The sequence below is a fragment of the Charadrius vociferus genome, unplaced genomic scaffold, assembly GCF_000708025.1.
Source record: "Charadrius vociferus isolate BGI_N301 unplaced genomic scaffold, ASM70802v2 scaffold565, whole genome shotgun sequence".
NCBI lineage: Eukaryota > Metazoa > Chordata > Aves > Charadriiformes > Charadriidae > Charadrius > Charadrius vociferus.
In genome coordinates, this window is record NW_009648358.1 from 750785 (window position 1) to 765294 (window position 14510).

General features: G+C 36.9%; 1 protein-coding gene across 1 annotated transcript in view; it reads right to left on the reverse strand.

Annotated features, from left to right (window-relative positions):
* EXOC2 (exocyst complex component 2) overlaps nt 1–14510 on the reverse strand; it is a 119075-nt gene that overhangs the window by 47674 nt on the left and 56891 nt on the right. Inside the window, exons 12-16 of the mRNA XM_009885252.1 lie at nt 12271–12395; nt 8159–8227; nt 7749–7906; nt 4524–4645; nt 995–1056 (exon numbers count right to left, since the gene is read on the reverse strand). Of these exons, the coding sequence (XP_009883554.1) occupies nt 995–1056; nt 4524–4645; nt 7749–7906; nt 8159–8227; nt 12271–12395 (536 nt within the window). The remainder of the gene's footprint in view (nt 1–994; nt 1057–4523; nt 4646–7748; nt 7907–8158; nt 8228–12270; nt 12396–14510) is intronic.

Below are 14510 nucleotides of genomic sequence, written 5' to 3' on the forward strand. Positions count from 1 at the left end.
CCTACTCAACTTCAAACACGTATTTATAGAAGCAAATTAGAAAAACCAAAAAAGTCTGTGGAGCATTCTCTTAGATAATATACACAAACCAACTCTCCCTCCCACAGGCCCTTTCTGCTTTCGCAGATTGTTTTTAAGTCACACCTACAACATGCTTGCTGTATTTTAGGCATTACTCATTACTGTTTATTTCCAGAAAGCATCTCACTAATTTATCTGAATTTGGTTTCAAGTCATTTGTTGTTTACGTGTAGGCAATCTCCTAAATTAGTTGCTTTTCAGTTCAATTTCTCATTATAACATGTAAGTGACCTATTTATTTAGCTACAGACCAATTCCATGGTAGTGTGACTACTAAGTTATGAAGCATTTTGATGTGAACTGAACTTGTGACCTCGAAAATAATGTTTTACTTCAGTAAACCATCCCTAAAATAAGATACTTGACTATGGAAGTTGTTATTGTTTATCTCAGCGAAATCATGCTAAGGATCAGCAGTAATTATACCGATACATTTAAATAACACCACTTAAGGCAGAAAGTCATGCTACATATCTTGATATCCGGTTCTTATTTATTTTTGTCTCTCAATACATGGCACAAATCTGCAAAGCTTTTATTTATACTTTTTTGTTTTGCACCTTCAAAAATATTGCTGATTGGTGATACCATTTCCGCTTAAAAGTTGCTTCAGACTTAATAGTTTAAGAAGTACAAATAACAATTTTAGAAAAGGAAGAAAAGAAAAAAATAACTTTGTGTTTGGTTATGGGATCTGTTAAGATTGCTGTAAATAAGTAACAATCCAAACAAAAAATTTTGTGTTTTTTATCTTCCTATAATTTAATAAAACTATAGACACCAGTATGCACACATATAGAAAAAGTCCAAAATAATTCAACTTTTGGAGAATATAGAAATCAATTTCATTACACTTGCAAAAAAAAAAAAATCCAGCAAAGAACATGCCTTTAGGACATACAAGTATACCCACCAACGATGTCAAACCTTCATTGTCAACAACCCAGTCTTCCTTTTCAGCTAACCTCTTTATATCTGTAAGACAGAGCAAGAGGGGGAAGGGGTGGGGGGAGGGAGAAGGTATTCATTTTCATCATTAAAGCCTCCTTGAACTTGAAAAGATAAACCACAGACATTGGGACTGCAATGACTAGGCATACAAGCAAATAGCACTAAAAGCTTCAAAGCTTTCAGCGTTCTCAAATGACTAAGAATGGAACTCATACATGGTATGCTGGTGACACCACATAGAGAAGCACATCTGTGATACATGGCAAGAGTTGCATGAAGCACATCTTTTACTGGAAAGCTTAAAATTAAAGGAATATTGCGAAGGTTTGGGGTTTGTTTTTATTTTGTAAATTTTTAATCACAGCATAAAATACTGCACTTCAGAACCCAAGCCTCTAGTCTTTTGTACCCCAGCTCTTAATTAAAAATGAAAGAACAACTGCCTAGCATTTTAGCAAAGACAGAAAGAACAGCACATAATTCATATTTAATAACTATAAAAGAGGCTCAGAGTCCCCACTCAGGGTCAAGGATCCATGGTGCTAGAATTTCTTCAAATATACCTGAAGGCATATACAAAAAGCGCTGTCTTCTGCTACCCAGAAGGTGACAACTTCTATAGGCTCACTGAAGCTAACAAGAGGTAAGTCCGGACACGAATCCAGAATTGCTCTATGGATGCATGCATTCTGCATCATTGCTTTTTTTTTTGGAAGGGGGGGACGGGACACACAGCTTAATGAACTTGTAAACAGAACAAAGATGAACTGTGTGCAGTTTGTAGGGGTTTTGACACACAGCTTTTCACACACACATTGCTCATCAGAACTATCTGTACATCATGAAACTCCCTTTTAAATGAGCAAAAATTTCAGTGAATTACCATCTCTCCCCAAATCCAAGAAAAGAATTAAGAGGCTTGGTTGCGGTGTCATACCCTGCAATTCTACATCTCATGGAAGTATAGGCTTAGTGAGGACAAAAAGTATTGAGGGTTTGTGCAGAATAATTACTCTGTTCATTTCCCTAATTCAACCAATATTCTTGCGAGGCTTTAGATTGCACTGGTCAGCTTTTACATGTTTTCGTGGCTGCTCACTTTTGCATTCTGTTCTGAGCTAATACAAAAGAAACAAATTTCTCATATTTCACTGCTCACCAAATTCCAGTCAAATACATTCATGTAAACCCCCTGTCTAGTCTGGCATTCACATAATTTGGCTTTCATGACCTTTATGACCAGTGATCACATATGAGAGAGAAAAAACACAGACAGGGCCAGCACAAGTATATGGTGTTTATCGTAAGACAACAAAAAAACACTGCGTGTGGGCAGATTTGTCCTATTTAAATAGTTAATGGTAGAGCGCTCTATTAAAAATTTTAACTGATCTGAATACCTTTAACAACTTACAGCACGCACCAAGAGATGAGATTCAAGTCCAGGAGGAGCCTTTTTGACTTACATATTACAGATATAACCACATCTGAGATCCATTTACATATCTCCATGAGAATATCCATTAACTGTTCTTTCTCTAGTTCCCTAAAAATAACAGCTTCTTCAAGGGCCCAGTTAATCTGATCCTGTCCAGAAAAACCTATCTAAACAGATTCAACATATGCAATTTTGCTTTAGCTGGTAAAGAACATAAAACAGGGTCCCAGAGATAAGGCACGCAGTGCAACAATATGGAATGTGAGTCACCATACAGGAAAGCATCTTTTCTCTTCTCCTGTTTGATGCTACAGCCAATAGACAGAACTACTTCACTGATAGGGGATGGAAGCAGCAGTCAAGGAAGGCTGCTGTTATTGGCTAGGTGAAAGAGCCATACATTATCCAGCCAACATAATATACTGGTATCTTAAGGGATCTGATCTCTTTTGATTCAAGAAAGAAAAGTATGAATAAAGATGTTCAGACCAGAGAATCATTCACACACAGACTGGTAAATCTGCTTTGATAAAAATCTAAGGTACAGACTACCGCAAGAGTTATTCCTCCACAGAACATGTGGCCAGCTATCAGGATGTAAGAAGCAGAAACTCCGGATCTGAACAAAGAACTGGGCTATTGTTATGATGTAACAAGTAAGCAAAACTAGTAAGACGGCAGACTTTTTGGCCAAGAGCTTCATCATTAATCATGTATCGGAGCTCTTGGCCCGCACTAGAGAAGCTAGGTGGACAGCTCAGAGATTTGATAAGCTAAGAATTGTCAGAGCTAGATACTTCCTTCCTTTGAAACAGTGAGGACATCTGAGGAATCACTCACAATTCCCAGACAAAGGGCAGTCACTCCAATAGTACCATCCTCATGTCAAAATTAAAAAAAAAAAAAAGAATCCTTTTCACCTACCATTTAAAAAAAAAAAAAAATCTCAATTGTGCTAAGTGAAGAAAAGAAAAGAGACTTCCACATACTTTAAGTGAAATCTGAAATAGTGATAATATTTTCTGTATAGAGTTTTAAAGAGACAAGACAACCTATGTACTTGTGTGGCCAATGAGCTTGATACTACAACGGAAAGATAATGTTAATGCCGAAATGGGATTTAATAAAAGAATTCGGAGTCAAGAATACAATTCATATCAACATTGTATCAAATAACCATAGAGACCTTATGATTTGTTGTCACCAAAATTCTGAAAATTTGCTTAACATAGCCACCAGCGCTTTGCACACTTGCGGCTTGAGTAAAACACTTAGCTGCAAGTCAGCCTACAAAATAATGATGAAATATATGTTAAACATTAAAAACTGATTAAATTGTAAGATTAAAAAAGCCCTAATTTTTTTAACATTGAGGGTAATTAGTCTTTAGGAAAAATAATCCTGCTAAGTTAATTAGTACATCAATCTGCCCTGATTTTAAGAGAGACATTTATTTTTGGAAGATTTACTCCATTCACATTTAAGTTTCAGAGTCGAACACAAGATGGTAAGATGAACGGCCTCTGATGCACAGAGTCACATTAGATTTACAGAATGTGTTACTGGCCTTGACAGTTCAGACATCTACGGCAAAAGCTATGCACGCAGCAGGAAGCCTCGGAATTACAACGTTCGTAAAAGGCCTTGGAAAACACACAACCAAAATACTTCATAAAGGGCTGTGGATTTTTTTTCTTGGGGGTGGGACATTGCTTATTTAATTCTTCACTTTATAGAAAACGCAAAAAAGAAAATAAGCAATAATTCCAATATGGAAAAGCTACATCCTGAGATAAATTACGTGCATTTTAAAACTGTCTCAACCCAAAGGAAACAGATCTAAACTACTGTATTCATTAGACTAAAGGAAGACTCATAACACATTTCTGTCAGAAAAGTGAAATGCGTTAGTAACTACAGAACTCAGAGGAGTCCTCTGCCACTACAATATCTGTAACGAACACGGTTATATTCCAGAACATGATTTGGCCTAACCAGAGACAAAAAAAAAAAAAAATGACAGTAAGCAAACAGACCTGCAGCCTTCTATTACCTTCAGCCGTGTGTTGTAAGGTCACTATAATGCAACGTACACGAAGGTCCAAAATAAGATCCTGGATGATCTGAAGCATATCATTGGGTATCTCGAGTGCCGCAAGAGACTCATAACTAAGCCTGGAAAGCAAATAAAGTTAGACTGAAGTGTAAATCTGCAGCGTTTTTTAAGCTGATATAACTTCATCAGATTTTTTAGGTGTTTTCTGTGTAAGTGAATACAGTAGCTCCGTCCGCAGTGTATCTTTGAAAACTGATTATCCTGTTCAGAGAAAATTAATTATTCACTTAATTTAGAAGCTTGCAAATACAGATTTATTTTTCTGTAACATTACAATAATGTCACCACAGCAACATGCCAGCTTTTCCCACTGTCCTCTTGCACTTCCCCATTTGCCTTTCTGCATCCACCTCTTTGTCTTATGATACAAGAATAATCCTTTTGGAGTAGAAGTAGCTTTTTTGCTGGTTTTATGTGACCGTCTAGATCAAATCTTAGGTCCACAACAGGGTTTCTGACATATAGTTTACCCTCATTACAACAGTAACAGCCTTCAAGCTGCCATAAACAGTGATGTGGCTGTGCATCAGATTGCCAAGAGTATATGTATTTAAGGAGCCAAAATACAGCTACTGCATCACCTGCAGAGGGAAGAGTGAATTCATTTACTGTTTTGCTCCGAACTCTGACCAGGCACAAATCACTGGCTACTATAGCTGAAGACTGAAACATTCATTTCCATTTTTCCTTTAGAAATAGTAACACAGCAGCTGCTTGCAAGGAATCGCATTTCAGCTTTTAACTAAAAGGCTGCAGTTGTGCTCAGACTTTAGTTAGGGGCAGAAAGTGAGGTTCACTGATTTTATCCAACTCTTGGATATTTAAGCAAGGACAATTCAAATGCAGTCATTGTCGTCTGCCCTACTGCTAATAATGAGAAAAGCACAGGTACTAGAAAATACCAAAGAAGAGGAGGAGGAAGGCACAAGCAAACAAGTTTAAGCAATAAGTGGAGCATTTCCAACCATCCACCTGTAGGCACCACTTCCTTACCCCTGGTGTTGGGGCGTAAACCATCAAAATCCCACCGTTAACCAGACTGCTCTCTCCTCAGTACAACTACTGAATTAGTAGATTACGTAAAACTCCATTATCTCAGCCATCTAGGAAACACAGGATATAAATACTCATCTGTGAGAAGCTTAAGTGACTTTAGACTGCACAGAAGTACTGCACTTCGTTGATTCAATTTCTAAGGGAGCACGCAGCTGTCACATCCCTAAGATCATCTTTTTCCTCAGATAACTCACCCTAACAAATACATAGTTTTCTATCCCTGCAGTAAGGCAAAAGTCTCGCTGACAATGGCTTCACGTTATCACATAGCTCTAATTTATCCTCTGGAACCTATTCATATTGGGCAATGACAGAATGGGGTACAAGAGAAAGACTGTGGAACCACTCCACTTTAAGCTGTGTGATACATATAAACAAGCATATCACACAGATATAATCCCAACTCCTTGTTATCTAATTTTGTAAGTTTTAGCATTCTTAAATATAAGCAGAAAATGGTAAATAATTTCTGAGATAACTGAAAAGAGTAAAATTCCATCATGTGCTTCATAATGATTTTGTTAGAAACGACAAAAAGACGACTTATGCTATTGCCCAACTTTGCAGCAAACAGGGCTTTTATGCAATGTGTAGACTCTGTGAGAAGAGTCCACCATCATTGTTGGTGTGAGTCACAAGAATTTATTAGATTCTCAAAGTGTGGGGGCTCAAAAAGAAAGGTACTTGCAGCACTTGCAAAAACTTCTGACCTGGTCATCACTGGTCGGTACCCCATCATAGTATGTTCAGTTCCTCTTCTCCAGATTGCCCCTTTTCTTCTACACTTTGCACTGAAGTCCAGCTCACTTTATAAAGTGCCAGTACAGGCATCAGTAAGAACATGAGGTGGGGAAAAGAGTGGGAAGGAGAGAGCATTTCCCTAGCTCTCAGTTCAGTTGTTCATTACCAGGGCAGTGGCCAGAAAGCAAGAGGACATTCTCTGAAAAAAAGCCTTCTTATATACTATAACCTCAGTCTGGATCGTACCTTGGATGGCAGGACTCTGAAGCACAATCAACCTTTAGAGAATCTGTTAGTTAAATTTCCAAGCCAATATTACAGATTTGCAAGTGTTAAATTCTAGAATTTTATAATTTGAGTGAAATTGGATCGCTTCTCATATAAGGGCAACACCAGTGCCAAAGCCTGTTCTCTTGCCCCTTTACATCTTTTCATCAAATGCCAAGTCAGTTCCTTCTTCAATTGGTAGCTTTCCATGAAATTCAGCCCAAGTAAGAAACTTCACATGGAATTTTTTTTTCCTAAACGGTTAAAGTACAGATAATGTAACTGACAACAGACTTCGGGAAAGTATTAAGCAGACTTGACAACAGGTATGTATCCCTGCTAGCTCTATCTGCAATAAGAATATCTATATATGATTACAGCCCCTTCTTTTCTTCCTCTGTGGTTTGCTTGTTACCTACTCTGAAAACTGCAGATAAAAAGTACAGTATGATATCCAGGTATTACTCAGGTTTCCAAAAGGTAATGACAATTCTGATATCCTCCATAGACAAACGGAAGAGAATTCTGTGTATTAATGAGACATCCTGTAATTAATGACGTGCACAATACTAAGTTTATAATTACAGGATGTCTCATTAATAATGACGTGCACAATACTAAGTTTATAAATGAACACAATTGTAAGCAGAATGACGTTATAAGCAGGAGTATCACCTTCCATAAAATAACTGTAAGAGTAAATTATGATTTAAGAATGATACTATCATGCGAAGCATGCTATTTTCACCCATTTTAGCAGAGATGGGAAGACATGGCAAATGAAGCAGATAACTGCTTTCTACCCTAAAGAATCAAGTCTTGTTTCATTCAAGGAGTGTCTATGCTGTGCCAGGCAAACATTTTATTCAATCTTTTTCATAAGATGCTATGGAAAAAAATAATACCATTATGTAATAAGGGTATATCAAGAGACATTAGTAATTACACTTGCACATAGAATCCTCACTGTGCCATAAGTATTTTTTGAAAATGTTAACATTTTCACTACTCAGGGTACTTAATGCAATAAACAAAACAATCTTAACACACACATATTCCAGGAACACCATAATTTTGTAGGTCCACAGATCCATTTACCTTACAGTCTGGATAACATGTGTTAGCCACTGGCCAGAAAGTTCAGATTTCATCTCCCAGCCACCATACTGTCTTGATTCTCCTTCTCTGAGGCTGAATGGAAGCAAAGCTCCACGGATAAGTTTTACCAGAGAGTGCATCACTTCCTGAATCATTTTCTGCATCAGAAGAAGGGAAAGAAAAATCAAGCAAAAGGCTCTATCAACGTGCTTAAGCAGCCATGTACTTACTATACACAACAGCTTGGACTGTATGATTTACAGGTGGCTCCACATGGTAGAGAGCAGAGGAGAAGGAGGTACAAGAGCACACAGATGAATTAAGAAATCTGATTTTCAAGGTGGTGACAATAAAGTATCCAGCTATAAAGGACAACTGAAAGAAAACAAGTTTTTCCCCTCATAACTTACCTTGAAATCATTTTGTCTTTGCCTAGCGTTTTTCTTTGATCTTTCCATTTGGCCAGATTTTTCAGCAGTCTTGTGAAAATGAGAAAATTGAAAAGTGTAAGTATCTCATAACCACTGTTAAAATAATTCTGAAAAAGGGGGTTTCAAAGTGAAGAAGTGAAAACCAGTGATGCAATTATAAAAACTAACTCATGGCAGCTCAATAAGCAAAGTCTATATAATCAATACACTCTACTTGCTGTAGGTCAGGGCACTAATGTTTAATTCTGAGGAACAATGTGTATGTAAGACAAATTCAGAGACAAGCATAAGAGTAGCTCTAGCCATACAAACTTCATGAGGTCAAAGTTTTCTCACAGCAATGTTAGTGAGAGCTAAAACATACATAGTTCAATGATGCATCAAGTTTATATGAAGAAACTCTATTTTCTCAGCATGGAAGCTGCCCAGAGAAGGACATCGATGTGAAGTGGGAGATGCTTCTTGGAATGAGGGCAAATTGGAATTGTAACATGTGAGGGGAAGGGTTGAAGGTTTTTTATTTGATTTTTGGAATAGCATTTTGTTGACAATGGCCTTTAAATAATTCAACTAATTGTAAAAGAGACTGCAAAATAATCAGCATCTTCATGTACAATTCACTTTTTCTGAAAACCAAGGAATGTGAGTACACTTTGCACAAGACAGTTACAGTTGAAGAAAAACATGGTTTGACTAATAGTCTTCCTGTTTGTAATTCTAGCCTTCTGTGGGGTCTACTGAGAACGCAGTAGAGTAAATTATACCAAAAAAAGTTATTTCAAATACTGAGTTAAGTGCAGATGTAGAATTTTACAGTTAGAAAATCTCTTATTTTATGTATGTACAGCAGCATCTACTGGACAAGAAGTGCAATAACATGACAAGAGTGTTCTCAAAGAGAATTAGTTTACTTTCAAATCATTAATTTGAAATGCTGTATTTTTCAAATTCCCTCATTAGCTAAAGCATTTCAGACTCTTAAGGTAAAATAAGTAATTGGAAGTGAGCAAGAATCAGAGGAAAAAAAAGCTGCTTAACAGTTTTGGAAAATACATACTATGAAACTCGTACTTTAAAGCTCTGAATTACACAGTTTCAGACAAGGCGAACAACACTCAAGTTACTGCTGCATGTAATACCCACTCCTCTCTTCTAATGCCTTAAAAATAAAACATGCTGTATTCCTTTAAACCTCAGGTATCAACTTAAAATTCACACTGTTTTACAGCTGGATTAAAGAACAACAAAAAAAAAGTCACAGATCTTTGATATCTTTTTTTTTTTTCTTAGTGGTTTTGCTGAAGACCAATCTTAAACCTTTCCTGCACAGACAGACCAAAACTATCTTGTGGTAAGACCAACGGTTACTACTCACATATGCAACTTCACCTAGAGTGATTCAAAGAACTCAGCTTTTTAAACTGTTGAAAACACCACGTAAATCTTTAACTGACTATATTTTAAGGCACATAACTAACCTTTCAGAACTAAAAAGAACACCCCGCCCCCTCCCCCCCAAAAAATCTACAAATTGAACAAGAGAAATACAGCTTGTTACTTGTATGTGGGGGTTTTCTTTCCACATTTTTAAAATGTCTTGAAGACTTGAATAAGCTAACTGAAATGACCTTCTATGTCATTTTCACAGGACTTTTCTTAAAAGAACTCTAGCAATTGCCCTGTTTCCTGACTGACAATAAATAGCAAGTAATACGGTAAAAGAAATTTCTTCATGGACAATTAAAACCTCTATGATTTCTGACAGAAAAACAAATAAATCTTGAGTCTTGAATGCAATGTGGTGATAGATGTTCTTAGGTGCTCTAGAAGTAGTCTTCTAGCTTATGCCACCCCCTCAATTGATTGTGGCCTGCAGAGCCCACAAAAGGAACTGAGGGCACTATCCCTTCTCTCTCTCCAAGAACTTGAGCAGCTTCCCTAAGGACCACAGGAGCAGAAGAAATCAAATGTACGGGAATTAATTTCTCACAGGCTCAGAATCTGGCCCAACAGAAGAAGAGCTGATGAACCTTAAAGACTAACAGGAAAACTACCTCCTCCTCCTTTTTTTTTTTTTTAAATACATGGAAACAATGTTTTGTGCAGAGATGACATAAGATCACTGTGTTTTCCACTTGCAGTCATTTTCATGAGCAGAATTTCTCAACCTTGTTTACAGTTCAAGTCTCAGTTTCTTTAGAAATTGCTTTCTTTTTCATTGTACTCAGAGAAAAAAAAAGTCACAACAACTTAACAGGTGAATTTGAAAGGTGTAATTTCCAGTGGTACTGTTGTCAAATATAAAGGCTGTCATTTCCCTTATGAAATTAATTATTTTTGTGAAAGTCAACAGTACTAAGGTTTATTCTTGATTCTACTTCCTTCAATGAACTTTATGAGTAAATGTCATACCTTTCTTTTGATTTTGTCGTGTAAAATGGGGATCACAAATAGAATCTATTTCACTGGAGCTATAATGCTCTGTGTATTGTGTTCAACATATAGCTGAACTATAGTACCTGTTAGTATCATCATATGAAAATGTTATATTCATTTACAGACACTGGCAATAAACAGAATGGCCGCTTGAGAAATTAATTCTTTAGTTAGAGAAAAGGAAAGTGACAGAGTAAGCTTCCAAATTTCCTTTCCCAAGGTTCTAGTTTTATTTTCTACTAAAGCTGCAAAGACTGATAGATATCTATGGCTGCAGTTCTGCTTTAAGGATAATTTTGTAGTGGAATACTGTAGCTGTGAGTAAGCTACAGTAAGGACAGCAGGACATTGTAAGCGTGGCAGGATAAAAACAATCTCAACAAATGGAATGATACATTAACAGTTAAACAGATAAGTTTCCCATGCACAAACTTAGGTTCGATATAGAAGCTGAACTGAATAATACACACGTCCAAAAACTTGCTTATTTTCTGCCTGCTCTATATTACCCCAACTATCTCTACATCTCTTTACAGACCTCTTTTGCAGAGTTTTTTAGGACCCAGAATAAGTGAGTCCAAACTGCAGTCAGCAAGACCTCTCAGTAAATAGCTATTTACATGAGGTGTGAACTAGTACCATATCATCAGTTGATGGAATAAAGTGCTGCCTTTCACTACACTTCAATCACAATCACAGACAAATCCATTGCTCGTCTGTCAGACTTGCTCCTTGGGAATATGCCATCACTACAATTCTCCTTCTGGAGAAGAAAGAACATGACTTGAGAACCAGATGTGAACTGGTAAAACTAACGTTATTCTGTGACCAAATTTCAGCAATACACAAACCCCAAAGCTATTGTATTTACCTGGTAACAATTATGATGATAAGCTGTATACTACCCATATCAAATTGATTATGAAATTTATCCTTTCAAAATCTGTTAATAGAGTGCACATAAAAACAGCACATCATGAATCATTTCGTTCTGTTGTTTTGTTTTTTCCCTACTTCTTGGATTATCAAGATTATATTTACATAATTTGTAAAAAACAGATCATCTGAGCAAGAAGGACTAGAAGCACAGGTGACTGCACTTCCAGACTAGAGTCCCTATAGTATGTCTGTGTATACCACCTGGGCCTTGGTCATTTTGCAACTCTGGTCTTGAACCCATCCTCACTTTCAACTACTTAAAGTTGGAAAAAATGAGTACTCGTGTTCCAAAGAAATGAAACAATTTTTTGCTCTATGACTTTGTCTTTTACACATCTCTATCCCTCATGAAATTTGCTATTTCTTCAGATCACCAATGAAGGGCAGCTGGCCAGCTATGAGTAAGAGGTGAAACTACACAGACAGTGACTCCAGCATCTGGAACACACAGACACACCACTAGCAGAATTTTAAGAAATTTCACTGTATGCTTTTATACTTCTAAAAATAAAAAGAAAATTCTCACTTCTATAGGTTAGTATTGCACGACACTTTACTAGTCAAAGTAGCATCTCTCAAATATGTAAGAGTCTACACATTGTTTTATAAACTTCTCTGATTAAAATAAGTCCAGTCATTTCTTCCAGTAAAATACAATACTTCAAAACATAATTATTATGGAGCTTTGTTACTTTTAAGTCAAGAAGAATCCATACCTCACTGAACAAACTTCCGTTCACATAAGAAATCCAGAGTTTCCAGAAGTTGGGCAGCTGACTTACAACAAGTTTGGTCAACTTTTCAACAAATACAACTTGCTGAGGAGCTTTGTATCGCCAAGCTAAAAGGAGGAGAGGGGACAGAAATAGCAAAATTAAAAGACTTTGAATTAATAATAACAAATGTACTACTAGCTTGCTGCTGCTTTGTATTACACAAGGGACTACACAGTATATATAAAACCTTTCAGGTAGGAACAGAAAAATTTAAAGCCCTGTCCATACATGTGTATGTAACTGGTACACATACAAGCTTTCTTCTCACACGCTTACAAGGTGCCAGCACCATGAAAATCTACACAGAACAGGCCCTCTTTGTAGGCGTATCTAATGCAATACACCTAACAATCCATTCAGCCGGTCTTCTATTTTCAAACCAGTCTAAAAGGTAAGGTAACACAAAAGCAATCAAGACATTAGAAGTTTCAAATGATAAGGTGGTGATGCTGAGGGCTGCTAGATGGGCTAGTGATTAAGGCAAACAACGGAAACTGGAAGATTTGCTTTATTTCCAGCTCAAAAACTTTTCCATTGTGGCCTGGGGCAAGCTGCCAACCTCTCATCTTCATTTTAATTCATTTGGCAAAATCTTTTATCTGAAAAACAGGAGGAGGTTCCAACATTGTTGCTAAAACTCAATAAATGTATCACTAATTATATAATCATATTCCTGGATGAAGAAAACAATCATAATATATAACACTGTGGCATCTCTCACTTCATGAACCTCCTTACACTCCTGGTACACTGGCTATTTAAAACACATCAGGAAAATAGCTTCCATTTTGGCAGCAGATAACTTTTCCCAGTTTCTTATCAAATGGGGCAAACAGGGGTTGAGAAGGGAGTTAAGGAGAAAGCTGAAAAGGGGCAGAAGAAAAGTACTAATTAACACAGAAAATAAAAGAAACTGCGAAATACTTTTCTATAAGCATCTACCTTCTCCATTGAAACTTTCTTGATTATGATGATTTAACAAAACAGGGTATCGATATAACAGTGATAAGAGACAGTGATAAGAGACTAAAAAACCCCAAAGAATTAGATTCCACTTTGGAACACTTAGAGAAAGAAATCACAGATACTTTTTTTTTTTTTTAAAAAACCCCAAACAACCAAAAAACCACAAAACAAACCAAAAAAAACTTAAAGAGGTCCATGTTTGTCGGTGCAAGGATTTTTGTGTATAACTGTAGTCTTTTATAAATGAGAAAGTTAAAAACATGATGTTATCCTACATAACTCCGTGGAAATGCAGAAAAACGTTGGATGATATAGCATTTTTTATCTTTACTCTGCTAGAGAATATTGCCTACACAGAGCAGGAATTCACCGGTTAGGCAAAAATAGCTGCCTAACAGCACATAAGGTAACTAGTAGGCTTCACCAGAGCCTCACTATTTCACTGTTTTTGTAGCCAGTCTTGAATCTCCTTGAAGTACAGTATGCCTTCAGAAGCATCCATTTGTAGAGGTGTGGGTCAGTTATTGGTCCCTTTCTTTAGTGGACAAATAAAGATCTGCACTACTCAAAATGTTCTCTTTCCTCATGGCCAGAACATTTAGGGACTCTGGATTAGTATTTGAAAATAAAAAAAAAAAAAAAAAAAAAAAAAATCACAACGGAAGCCCAAAATTTGGAGAGAGAGTCTGACATAACTGAAGCATAACCCTGCTGATAGCGACGCATCTGTTAAGGAGGTATGAAAACTTCAAAACTCAACCAAAGCTCATAATGTAGACACAGCTAGGACGTCAAATCACTACTTTTGCCAGCTTGGTTTATGACTGTCAGAGAACTGGTCCTGAACCAGTGGCAGAAAAACTCCTCTTATTAACATAATTTGTGACTACGCCAGGAAGCTGTGCCAACACTGCTATGGCAACAGAGGCTCTGTAATGCCAACAAACCCAGAGTTCTAACCAAAAGATTTCAGCTCCTTTGAGAAATCATTTCATCTTTGCCAAAAGCTCCAGCACCAACCCAAGGTTATAACCACAGATGTCTAGGTCTAACTGGAATCACGATGGCAAGATTTACTTCACATATGAAATTCTTTTCCCCTCCAGGAAGCATACTTCAGGCCTATTTCAGAGATTGCCTTAGTCCCTAGTCCGCAGGCAGCAGATATTTATTAGAGTAAGCTACTGCACATCATGTCAAAAGGACATTCTGGC